Raw genomic sequence first — 12,876 nt, forward strand, 5'->3', positions numbered from 1 at the left:
CGTTCCTTTTGGCTTGATCCATATTATACAAATGAAACGAGCAAACGTACAATTTTCATAAAATACCACTATTCTTAAAAGTACTAGGAGTTCATATATTCTTGATTCCCCATATGTCCTATTATTCTATCGTCTGTTTATGGGTCTCAGAAAAATATGTAAGGTAATAAAGTATATTTCATGACATTAATCGAAGGCATAATGATTTTATGACATTCCGAGAGATTTTATTGACTTACTTCTCATGCGTTGCATTCATTTATACATGTAATTGACCGATGACACATATATATATATATATATATATATATATATATATATATATATATATATATATATATATATATATATATATGTATGTATATGAGGAAAGGTTATGGCATTATATACTCACCACCACCTGATCAGTTGGTATACGTTGATGATTTCGCCCACTGAGGCTAAGATGATATGATAGGATGCCCTCAGAGGCTTGATGATGTTATGTACGTATATACCTATGCATGATACGACATTCATACGCACATGCATGACATTATAAATATTTCAGTGTTCACAAAGTTATTTAGACTTACATGTGGATTCCTTTACTTCATATTTCTTTTATGTTTTCTATGTACTGATTTTCATGCCTTACATACTCAGTACATTATTCGTACTGACGCCCCTATTTCCTGGGGCCTGCATTTCATGCCCGCAGGTGCAGGTAGATAGGCTTACGGTCCCCCTTCTTAGGATCCTTGTTCAGCGAGAGTTGGTGTGCTCCATTTGATCCGGAGTTGTTTTTGGGTTTTGGTACGACATGTTTGTATACATATATGGGTATGACGGGGCCCAGTTTCGTCCTTTAAATAGTTGTACACTCTATTAGAGGTCTGTAGACAGTCATGTATAGTTGGATAATATGTGGCCTTGTTGGCTTCTAGTTTTGGATATATAGTTGTCTATAGCAGCATTGTCGGCTCGCCCTACCGTATTCTGCATGTATATGTATATATGTCTTTTGGACATGTTTTCCTCACATATGTTATTCACGTTATTCAGCAGTTTATTGACATATGTTATTCATGACCTACCCTTAATTCATGTTTATATCTTAGACGCATGCTTAGGGGTGTTCGACAGGTAGGACTCAGACACTCGTCATGGCCCATCGGTTTGGGTCGTGACATGCGGTCCACCACAAGTAAAGCATCCTTTGAATTTGCCACTTCCTTCCTTGCCATTGGAAGTCTCCGCATGCCTCCCATTCTTGGCATACCCTTCATCTTCAGCAGCTTGGCCTTTACCATTTTTCTTCCATTCTTTTTCTTTGTCTTTCATTCCGTTAGACTTTGAATGCGAAGATTCAACAAGGTCATCACCTAAATTGAAGTTAGCTAACACATCTGCCACCACAATAGCAGTAGATATGCTTTGAACATTCTGCCTTCTCAACTCTAATTGCGCCTAGCCCTTTAACCCGCTCATGAAGTAATACAGCTTATCTTCTTCTGCCATATTACTGACATTCAGCATCAAGGATGAGAATTCCTTGACATACTCCCTCACCATGCCACTTTGTTTCAAGCGACACAGTCCATCTCTTGCAACCCATGATGAGTTGCTTAGAAGGAATTGAGATTTTAATTCCTTCTTCAGCCTCTCCCAAGTTTCAATCTTGGGCAGTCTAGCGCTTTGCACTTCCACAACTCGTGTACGCCACCACACCTTTGCATCATTAGTTAAATACATAGGTGTGATGGTCATGTTTTCTTCATCTTGCAAACGAGCAGCCTGGAAATACTGCTCCATATCTCACAAGAAATTTTTCAGTTCTTTGGCACTTCTTGCACCACCATAAGCCTTTAGCTCCGGAATCCCCACCTTGGTGCGATCATCCTTTCTAGGGGCAGTGATTTGTAATGCCCTTCGAAGTTGAACCACCTCCTCGTGTAGTTCTTCCATTTCCTTGCATACCAAGGCCATTTCTGCGAGCGTAGTCTCATGCCTCAGCGCATAATCTGCCTCCAAACGTGCCATTCTCGCAAGAACAGAAGAATTATCGCCTATTTCAAGAGCGTGACCAACGAGTGCTACCAATTGTTTCACCCTTTGGCGCAGTTCAGCATTTGTGCCACCAGACATGTTCTCAAACAATACCACGAAATCTACTATTGGTCGTCTTGCCACCGCCACGAAGCTACTTCGCTCTGATTCCAGTTGTAACAGGGGCATTTTTAGTCAGCCCAAAATCACACCCGCGCGGCAGTCAAGTTGCGCACTTGACTCAGCCTTCCTAACACTTAGCCAAATTTTCAGCAAGTTTATATTAGAATTAATTTAGGCAGCAAAAGTAAAGAGAACACAATCAAATACGGAAAAATTCCAACCTTTGTATTAATTCAAAAACTTACAAAGGAAACCCTCACTTGACTATGATCTCAAGTCGATCACAGCCCCACTTTGACAAAAAACACAAGTCGTTCTTTAGCCAACTCTAAGACCTGCCCAATGCCTAGCCTTAGTCCCTTTTGAAACACTTAGAAATCCTCATGTTTCACTCTTGTTTCTCTTTTGAATTTCACACGAAATCCCCATATAAATTTGACTAAGTCCAAAGGCACCTATTTATAGCACATAAGGCAACCTTTGGCACTTGACACCACATTGTTACTTATTGCCTACAACTTTTGTCACTCGGCGGGCTAACGCTAAATCTGTTCCTATCTTGTAGTTGACATCCCCTACTACATAGGCCATGCTTTACACGAAATGATAGTGGATACAAGTACTAAACAGACATGGGGTACAAGTAGTTACAAAAAAGTAACCGCCAACTACTTTGGCATGTGCAGTTTTGCTGGCCAGCTGCTGCACGCCCAAGGCTCGCATAGCGCCCAACCTTGGCTCCTTTTGATATTGCTCTGCACCAATGTCTTGCCCGTAACCCGTTGCTCATGACTTTGTCGCACACGCCCGACGCCACTGCCACATGCACATGTCTTGGCCGAGTTTCTGCCTTGTACACGTCAACCCTTGTTTCACCCGTGCCATTGCTTGTATTTTACTTCACATAACCTTGTCTTAGATATTTAAAGCCTTTGCCATCATCCCGCACTGCCGTTCCTTAGCTTAGCCCGCACTTGGCACTACCACATGCACATGTCTTGGCCGAGTTTCTGCCTTGTACACGTCAACCCTTGTTTCACCCGTGCCATTGCTTGTATTTTGCTTCACATAACCTTGTCTTAGATATTTAAAGCCTTTGCCATCATCCCGCACTGCCGTGCCTTAGCTTAGCCTGCACTTGGCACTGCCACAACCCAAAGTACCAGTGTAATTGACTTTGCTGCGCATACCATGCCATGCCGCCTCAACTTGCCCACACTGCCTTGTCAAGCATGTCTTGCCTGCCCCAAGACCTTGGCCAATACTTACCCACAATATCCCACATGACAATTTATTGCCCATTGCCCGCATGATCGTTTTGCCCGCACATCGGCAAATGGCAAGGCCATCACGCCCAATCCTTGCCACAGCCGCGCCACGCCCGATATCAAAGAGTTAGGCCCTAACACTAAGAGGTCGTTTGGTAGCCGGTTAGAGATGAGTTATCCATGTATTAAAATTAGGATAACTTTATACACTATTTGATTAAAAGAAGGGGGAAAAATAATCCCCACATAGAAGCTAGCATAAGTTATACAATGTTTGGTTGTTTTTCCTCTTTTCCACATAAAATGTAGCATTGCTAATACAATGTTTGATTCATGTTTTTATTTTCCGCATAACTAATACATGTATAAGTTGTGAGAGAATCTATATATTATTTATGCAGGGTAGAAGGTGGAATAACTTATACATGTATTAGTAATACTTGTATTAAAACACAAAATGACAAGAATACCCTTTATTCAAACTTGTATTTTTTTGTTTAAAAATATATACTTAAACTATATTAACAATTTTTATAAAATAAAGTAAGCTAATAATAAATAACACTCATATTATATTTATATTACTAATCCTTATATAACTACCCATAACTAATCACCGCATAACTAATCCATGCATTACTCAACCTTGCATAACTTATCCCTGCATAATTAATACATGCATTACTTATTCCTGCATAACTAATATATGTATAACTAATACTTATATAACTCTAACCGGCAACCAACTAACCACATTTGCGGAGGGACTTAGAGTAGAGAAAGAACGTTATAAGCCGCAATTAGCGGAGAATAGAGGCAACAAAATGGGATCCGCACACTGCTTAACGCTTTGCTGTTTCCATGTGGATACACTAAAAATGATCACGCTCTCCACCCACTATATATATTACTACTACTTCTATTATTCATCATAGTGTTGGATTTATAACAATTTTCCGTTGACTTAATTTTTAAGGCACACGGCATACGCGGCCCTTTTGTTCACCTCATTATATTTCGTTCCTCATTCATTCTCTGTCTCACATTTGGACTTGCCGGCCGCGTACATGCATGATCCCAGCTGCTGCATATCCAATCTAGCGGTTAATGATTTGTTTAGAAACGAGCTTTTAAAATCAGTAGATACAAGATAATTTTATACCTCGAAATACCTTTGTATTTGTGGATTTTAACTTGGGGTACTATTATTTTAGCCAAAAAATATTATTTATATTCGTTGGCCGAAAAAGTGTATAAAATTTATATAATTTTATATATAGTATACATAATATATATATATTTTTTCGATTATTATTTTGAGAGCGGCTATATAACGTCATTTTTTATTTACACTTAATATGAATTTGTATTTCGTGAAAGTTTATTTTAGTATATCTCTGCTTTGGGTCAAAGTTCAAATACTATACTCTGTGCATGATTTGCTGGCTCTCCATCACGCAATTGATGAGAGGCCAATGAGGCAATGACCAAGATATTTCACTTTGAAAACTTGCATTCAAGTTTTCCCCAAAATATAAGGAAATAGACAGCCCAACTAATATCATTATTTCTGCTTTGCAGAATTAAAAGACAACACAATGCAGACCAACACGACAGAGAGATTACCGAGGTTTAAAATCTCCACTTTCAAACTTGGAGTTACAGAATATAAATGTAGTGTGTAATTTGACATGCACTTTTATTATAATTAGTGATATACATTTTTATACTTGCATATTACATGTTTTTTTAACATCAATTCCAGCTCGCAATTTATTGTCGTTGAAGTGTTATTGAAACTCATTCCAATTTCCAAACTAGTTTGGGGTCTACCATTTTGTCATATAGTACTAGTTATTACTCCTACCATCCTAATTGTAGTCTAAAAAAGTTCATAAAATTTGAAATTTTGAAAGTGAACTGTGAAAGTGTAGATTTGGAATTTTTTTATTTAAAATACACTTTCAAACCACAATTCAAATAGAAAATTTTTGGTTCAAATTTTTGTTTTCACTTTCACAAACAAGCAGGGTTTATATATTACTATTTACTACATGTCGAAACGTCAAATTATGCAAGTGGATTTTACAACCCAACACCAAATAATTATTAAATCCTGTTGCTCATTCTGCTTCACGAAAGAACTAAGAAGACTGCAATTATGTTTATGTTGGTTTAATAATTAATAAAATGAAGTGATAACTTGTGACACTAAATTATTGCAGGAGTGAGATCTTAAAGGCAGAAGCATCTAGGAAAAAGTGAAAGCCCATTTGTCTCCTAAAACTTTGTATAAAAATCACACCAGAATCAGACATCAGTACATGTCACCTACGACACAAAGAAAAAAGCTCTGTATACACGCACTTCTCCAAATTCCAACCCTCACATTCCCATTTAAAGTTACAAAATCTGATAAAGAATCTCAAATTTTCAATCTTTTTTCTGATCTAATGGATACAATCAAGTCTTTCAAAGGCTATGGCAAAGTGGACGAAGTAGAAGAACAAGCTTTCAGGAAAAAAACACGTAAGCGTCTCATTATCTTAATTGTCTCTGCCATTCTTCTCCTCATTGCAGTTGTAGCCATAGTTGTTGGAACAGTTGTTCACAAAAATAACCAAAAAGACTCCTCCAACTCAAAGCAAATCCCTTCAACTACCTCTACTGCCCAATCCTTAGAAGCTCTCTGTAGCGTAACTGAGTACAAAGATTCTTGCTTTTCAAGTTTATCTAATTTAGCAGCCTCAAATACCACTGACCCAGAAACGCTATTTATTCTTTCTTTAAAACTTGCCAAAGATTCCCTAGTCAATTTGTCTTCGGTACAACAAAATTGGTCCAAATTGACTAAAGAACCTAAAGTACAGCGCGCTCTTGAAGTCTGTGAGAGTGTATTTGACGATGCAATCGATAAGCTCAACGACTCTGTTTCATCAGTAAATGTGAACGAAGGCCAGAAGTTGCTTTCAGGACCAAAAATTGATGACCTCAAGACTTGGTTGAGCTCAACATTAACAGATCAAGAAACATGTTTGGATGCACTTGAAGAAATGAATGCTACATTTGTGAACGATGTTAAGCTTTTAATGAAAAACTCAACTGAATATGCTAGTAACAGTTTAGCTATTGTGGTTAATATTTTGGGAATTCTTGGTCAATACAACATTCCAATTCACAGGAAATTGTTGAGCAATGAGTTTCCCGAATGGGTTCGGCCCGGTGATAGGAGACTTTTGCAAGAGGTTAATCCGAAACCAGATGTGACAGTGGCAAAAGATGGAACAGGAAATGTACTGACTATTCAAGAGGCGGTGAAAAGGGTGCCTAAGAAGAATAAAGTAAGATTTGTGATATATGTGAAAGCGGGTGAATATGTTGAAACTGTGAGAATGGACAAATCTATTTGGAATGTGATGATGTACGGAGATGGCAAAACTAAGACCATTGTTTCCGGCAGCTTGAATTTCATTGATGGAACTCCAACTTTTGATACGGCCACATTTGGTAAGTTTTCATCTTTCACCTCTAATATGCCATTAGACAAATTTTCCGTTAATTTCTTGCTATTTTATCTGTCTAAAATCAAATTCAAGCGGTAATTTCACACTAAACACAAATGCATTTGAGCTTTTGTTACTAACAACAATGCCGTTTGGGTTAGTAATAGAAATTCAAAATTAATTGTTATTGAACTTACATGGTTAACTACTACATTAGACAACTGAATCATATTTTTAGTGGAATTATTTAGATCTTCCTCTTGTTTTAAAATTAGTGTAGCTGATTAAAAATGTACAAGATTAAAGGAAGGGTAAACTCTGTTGGTTGAAGAAAATGAAGTCTATCAACAGTTTTATAGGATTTTTGTCAAAAGGAGCTATGTATAAGAAATTGACTCTCATGTTTTCTTTCTTGCATTTCTTTTTCTGTTTTGTTTTTGCGGCTATACCTATTTAAATGTTTAAGCTCCAGTTTGATCATAAATTTTGATTTTAATTTTTCAAAAATTTTATGAAAACATTATTTGTTATGAAATATGATTATATTTTGAGGAAAAAATTTAAAAAATTTCAAATTCAAGCGATTTTTGGGTGAAATCTTTTATTCCACGCGTAAAATTTCAACTAGGTTGAAATAAAATATATGTCCAAATATTGAATTGCTTGGTACATCGAATAGCGAACGCGTGGAATCATGTTAAGCTATGTTAGCATGTGGGGTAGATGGCCTTATCAAGACGATTCAGTGTGTCATCAGAATGGCACATGGCTTTTGTTTTGTAGCCATGTGATTTGATGCCTCAATTTGCTCATCCATGTCAAATCACTTGCTGACTAGTGGGTTAGCTTAGACATTCACAAAGTAACATGCTTATTAAAATGGCATCCTGTGTACATCATTGTAGATTGACCATTTTTCCTGTCCCCTTTTGGATTTAGCCTGCCTTGTCACTTCTAGTGAAAAATGAGATAGAAAAATAGTCAAGGACAGTAAAGAATTGGCTGCAACTTAAGCAGACCTGCTAAATTAAGGACCCCCTTTAGCCATAGATTTTCGCAGCTTATTTTGAAGTTTGTCCAAATACAACTTTTAACTTCCAAAATATATTTTTCAACCCACGAAAGCTCATTTGTCAAGTTTCAACTAAATGTATATCTAAGCGCTAGCTAAGTTGTGTATGTGTTGAGGTACAGTTAGCAATTTTACCTGCTAAAGATTGGTTCAATTTGTAATTGTATCAGCTGTTGCTGGTAGAGGATTCATAGCCAGAGACATGGCATTCAAGAACACTGCTGGAGCAGCGAAACATCAGGCCGTGGCCATGCGATCGCAGTCCGATCACTCTGTATTTTACAGGTGCCTCTTTGATGGCTTCCAAGACACACTCTATGCTCACTCCAATCGTCAATTTTACCGCGAATGTGACATTACAGGCACCATTGATTTTATCTTTGGTAGTGCCGCAGTTGTTTTCCAAAGTTGTAAAATCCAGCCCAGGCAGCCCCTGCGCAATCAGTTTGTTACCATTACGGCCCAAGGGAAAAAAGACCCAAATCAGAACTCAGGCATGTCTATTCAAAAATGTGATTTGTCACCATTGGATGATCTCACTGCTCCAACATATTTGGGCAGGCCTTGGAAGCAATATTCGACTACCGTCATTATGCAGTCGAATATTGCTTCCTTCTTGCATCCTGTAGGTTGGATTGAATGGGTTCGAGGCGTAGAGCCCGCCGACACCATTTTCTATGCCGAATACCAAAACACAGGCCCAGGTGCAGGTGTGGCCCAAAGGGTCAAATGGGCTGGTTATAAGTCCAGTATCACACCAGCTCAGGCCGCCAAGTTCACAGTACAGTCTCTCATACAAGGAGATACTTGGTTACCAGATACAGCAGTGGTCTTTGATTCCTCCTTGTAAGACGGTTGCTTCTCTAGGAAGTAAAAAACATCAGTTTCTTTTTATTTGAAATCAGTTATTTTGCAATGTACTATGTGTATTCTTTTTCTCGCAACAACATTCTTTTAACCCACAGGAATATGCTTGTAATTCTATGAAATTAGCAGTGTACTATCATTATGTGAAGAAAACTGACACACATGATTTACTTTGCAAGATTAAAATATCAGTAACAAATAGCGGAAACTATCATTAATTCGTTTAAAGATAGTTTCGCCTTCCTTTTTAACGCCTTTTCTTTCTTTCCTTTTGGTCAGGAGTGTACATGGACCGGGTTAATTCAGTTTTTATCAAAATCAAACCAAATCAATTATATCGGTTTGGATTGATTCGATTTTATTGGATTTTTCGGGTTTTTCGTTACTTATATTTCAATCTTACTTTGTTAAATTTTTTCAAAAGTAAATATATATTTAGTAAAAAAATATAAAAATTGACAAACATATTATTTATTAAAATATTTTTATGGGAGAATTTTTTTAGCAACACATAATGGTTATTTTTTTAGTTGTCTGACAATAATTTTTCGTTGATATACACTTTCAAGGTTAACCAAATTTAGTAATTAAACATAAAAATCAATATGATACCTAAATAATACTAATCACTTCACATTCGAAAAAGATATAAGAATTTAATAGATCTTAACACATGACATGAAAATGGAAGAACAAAGAGGTTGACACATTTTGAGTAACACTTGATAAAAAGTAATCATACAACCCATTATTTAAGGTTAATAAATATGGAGCACTTCATATTCTATTAAATAAATATTATATTCCACAAGAGAATCACAAATATTTCTAGATATTTTTTTAAAGAAAATTCTATATAAAATCTTAAAAGTATATATAAAAATTATATATTTATATGTCGGTTTGGTTCAGATTTTTTACTCAATACCAAACCAATTCATACCAAACCTAATCGGGGTTTTTAATCGATTTAGTTTGACTTTTTGATTTGGTGTGGTTTTCTAATTCGGTTTGTACTGGTTTGTAAATAAAGAGGGATGGTGGGAGGAGCTAGAGTGCGAAGAACAGGTTCGGCCGAACCCAGTAGCTTTGGTTTGAACCCTATATTTGTTTTAAAAAATTTGTTAAATATATATAAATTATTAATTTCTAACCCAGTAACTTAAAGCGATTAAAATTTTATACTCGTAAGCTTGAAATGCTGGCTCTACCTTGATTGAAAGACAAGTTAAGGAAGAAATGGTCGAGACTCCATAGTTAGGTAGTCACCCTATAGTGTTTAATGAAGGGAATAATAGCTCTTCATGGTCCAATGGAGTTTTGAAGGTATTTGACATTTGGGCCATGTTCTCCAAAGACAACCTATAGCCTACTTGGCCAAGTTTTTTGGAAATCAAAAGTGGTTATTGTTTAAACAAATATTTATTTTAGAGATTTAAAGTGTTAGTTCGAGCTTTTAGAAAAAATAAGTACTTTTAAGTAGTACCATAAACTATTTTTTAAAAGCTTAAAAAGTTTTTTCCCTGAAACACAAATTGTTGTTCTAATATATTACCAAAAGTAATTTTTAAATTGATTATTCAACACAAACTATTACTCTCTAAATGTATTTTTTTGCAAATTACTGTAACGGTAAATCATTTTTCTAAATAAGCATATTTTAGAAATTTGGCCAAATAAACTAAAAGTCTTAAATTATCACGCCATAAAATATTACTTTAAACAAGCCGTTAACTGTTTCAAATAAAAAGATATGCAATTCCTTTTAAAATAAATTAATATAAAGATAGTGCCACATACCATAAAAAAAAAGAGATGAAATATATGGTCATCTTTTATTTTAGTACATATTTTGTTGCAACAACCCAAGAGCTGTAGTCGATTGAAGTAAACAAAATGGTTTGATAGCACTCTAGGCCTTTCTAAATGATTGTTATTTTACAGGGAAGTTGATAAAGACGGTGTAATATAAAGGGACAGATAAGATCGAGTAACGGAAAAGGAGTTGAAAGTTCTCAACGGAGCAGCTAGGCTTTGTCATTTTGTATCCAACGATAGTGCTCGAAATTTAATGAAAATTTAGTCATAAAACTCCATTAATTAATGGTGTAAAAGTATAAAACTATATATTTAGAGACGGGAGCCTTTTGCCTTGCTTTTCTTTCCAAACCCTTGCAGATACCCTGTTCGTAAGCGAAAAAAATATTCATTTAATTCTGTTGGCATTATTCTTCATTTAAGCATATTATAACTAGCCTGAATATTTTATTACACTTTACTCCAAATATTAATTCAAAACTTCATGTTAGTTTTTGCATGAGACACGCAAAGCGAAATTCGGTGGAAGAAGAAATACTATAATGATAAGTGTATAAATGAGCTTCTATTTGTTTGGTACTTGATTTGTATAGCATCACTTATCAACTACTACATAAAGTAGAGTAAACTTCAACAAAAGATGAAAAGGAGTCATTTTCGTAAAAATTATTCATGCAAATGTACATTTATATTCTAAAGCGTAGTTGAGTTTTGTTCATTAGACCAGGGGACGAACTAAACATTATCTGGCCAGAACTCCCTAAAAATTGCTCGCTCAAATTCTTTTTCTTGCATGCGGTTCTCAAACTCGAATACTTTCTTCATCTTTTTAGAGATTCCCTTTGTTTTCTGTACATGAGACGCTTTTTCTTTCTCCCCATCTTTTACAATCTTCCGCCCCAAGAAAAGCCCGGAACTTTTAAGGTGCTCTGCTGCCTTCTTTGACTTCTCTGCTCCCAACCCTCTCTTATTTTTCTTGATATAAACTGGCACGGGCTCCAATCTGCCCTGTTCAGCAATGCCAAGTCCAGTTCCTTCTCTCCAGCCATACTTTTTCAACAACTTAAAACCAAGGTTGGAGGAATGAATAGGAATTGAGGTTAAAGAAGCACACGTTGCAGCATAACTCGTAGACATTCCCAAACCGGCGGATTCATATTCTACTCCTCCTCCACCCGATCTCATATCTTTGAATTCACTTTCCTATTTCTCGCTCCTAAGAGCAGAAGCCAGAATCGAAAAAATATAGAAGCCAAAAATTCCTTCTAAACAGCAAAAGATGGAAGAAATCTGAGTCACCGACTCTACAACGACCACCTCCTTAAACTAAAAAAATTATCTCTGCAAATTGGTATCAATGCTCTTTTACCAATTTGAAAGATTGAAATACCCGAAAAATAATTTAGGCACAATCAAAAAACTCCACTATAAGGTATATAGAATAAATTTATCAAACTAGAGAGAATATTTTATGAGACTTTTTCACAATTCAGAAACGCTTGAATCTCTCTATAAGAAAATAAGTAACAACACCCCTATTTATAATACTACAAACCAAATTTGACTAGATTAACAAAACCAATTTCAATAAGAACTATATAAATAAATCTAACTAGACATGAATTTAATAAACTGCCAAATACCAAATCCTACACAACTTAGGAATACTAATTAATTTTAATTTAATTTTCAACATACATGAATAATATTAGAAGTCCAACTCAAGTAATCAGATTTCTAAAATCAAATTGCATTGATTAAGATATTGTCATTGTATCCTTAAATTACATAGGTAAACAACATTCTTTTAACCCACAGGAATATGCTTTATGAAATTAGCAGTTCATTATGCCAAAACTTCAATCGAATGCGGTTTTTCTGCAAAATTCTCTAAATATATTTATAGATTGAGTATGGTATTTTGTTGGTATTGAGTATACGTTTTTCTTCCTTTTAAGTTATGATTGAAAATCCTGTATGTCATACAGTCATATGATTAAGTCAAATATCTCTAGAATATTTTAAATTATTGAATATTATAGAAAATAATGCGTTTAAATGAATCCAAACTAAATTCGAGATTCTGTATGTCTGTTTAACTAATTTGAAGTTGAGGTGCAATTTTTATTGCTGTAATTTAGGAGAATTGACGAGGTATTTTATGTGAAGGGACAAAACAACGGTAATAAAATAAAAA

At 35.5% G+C, this 12,876-nt stretch overlaps 2 protein-coding genes across 2 annotated transcripts; one reads left to right on the top strand and one right to left on the bottom strand.

The window, feature by feature from the left end:
* The first annotated feature begins 5,639 nt into the window (after positions 1-5,639).
* LOC107788952 (pectinesterase 3) lies at positions 5,640-9,014 on the top strand. Its single transcript, XM_016610698.2, has 2 exons — positions 5,640-6,926; positions 8,165-9,014. The coding sequence occupies exons 1-2, from the start codon at positions 5,744-5,746 to the stop codon at positions 8,842-8,844; spliced, it is 1,863 nt and encodes a 620-aa protein (XP_016466184.1). The 5' UTR covers positions 5,640-5,743; the 3' UTR covers positions 8,845-9,014.
* Positions 9,015-11,414: 2,400 nt separating this feature from the next.
* Positions 11,415-11,864, bottom strand: LOC107788951 (G-patch domain-containing protein C1486.03-like). The gene has a single exon (XM_016610697.2). The coding sequence runs from the start codon at positions 11,862-11,864 to the stop codon at positions 11,415-11,417; it is 450 nt and encodes a 149-aa protein (XP_016466183.1).
* Between the last annotated feature and the right edge of the window lie 1,012 nt (positions 11,865-12,876).

The sequence above is a fragment of the Nicotiana tabacum genome, chromosome 4, assembly GCF_000715075.1.
Source record: "Nicotiana tabacum cultivar K326 chromosome 4, ASM71507v2, whole genome shotgun sequence".
NCBI lineage: Eukaryota > Viridiplantae > Streptophyta > Magnoliopsida > Solanales > Solanaceae > Nicotiana > Nicotiana tabacum.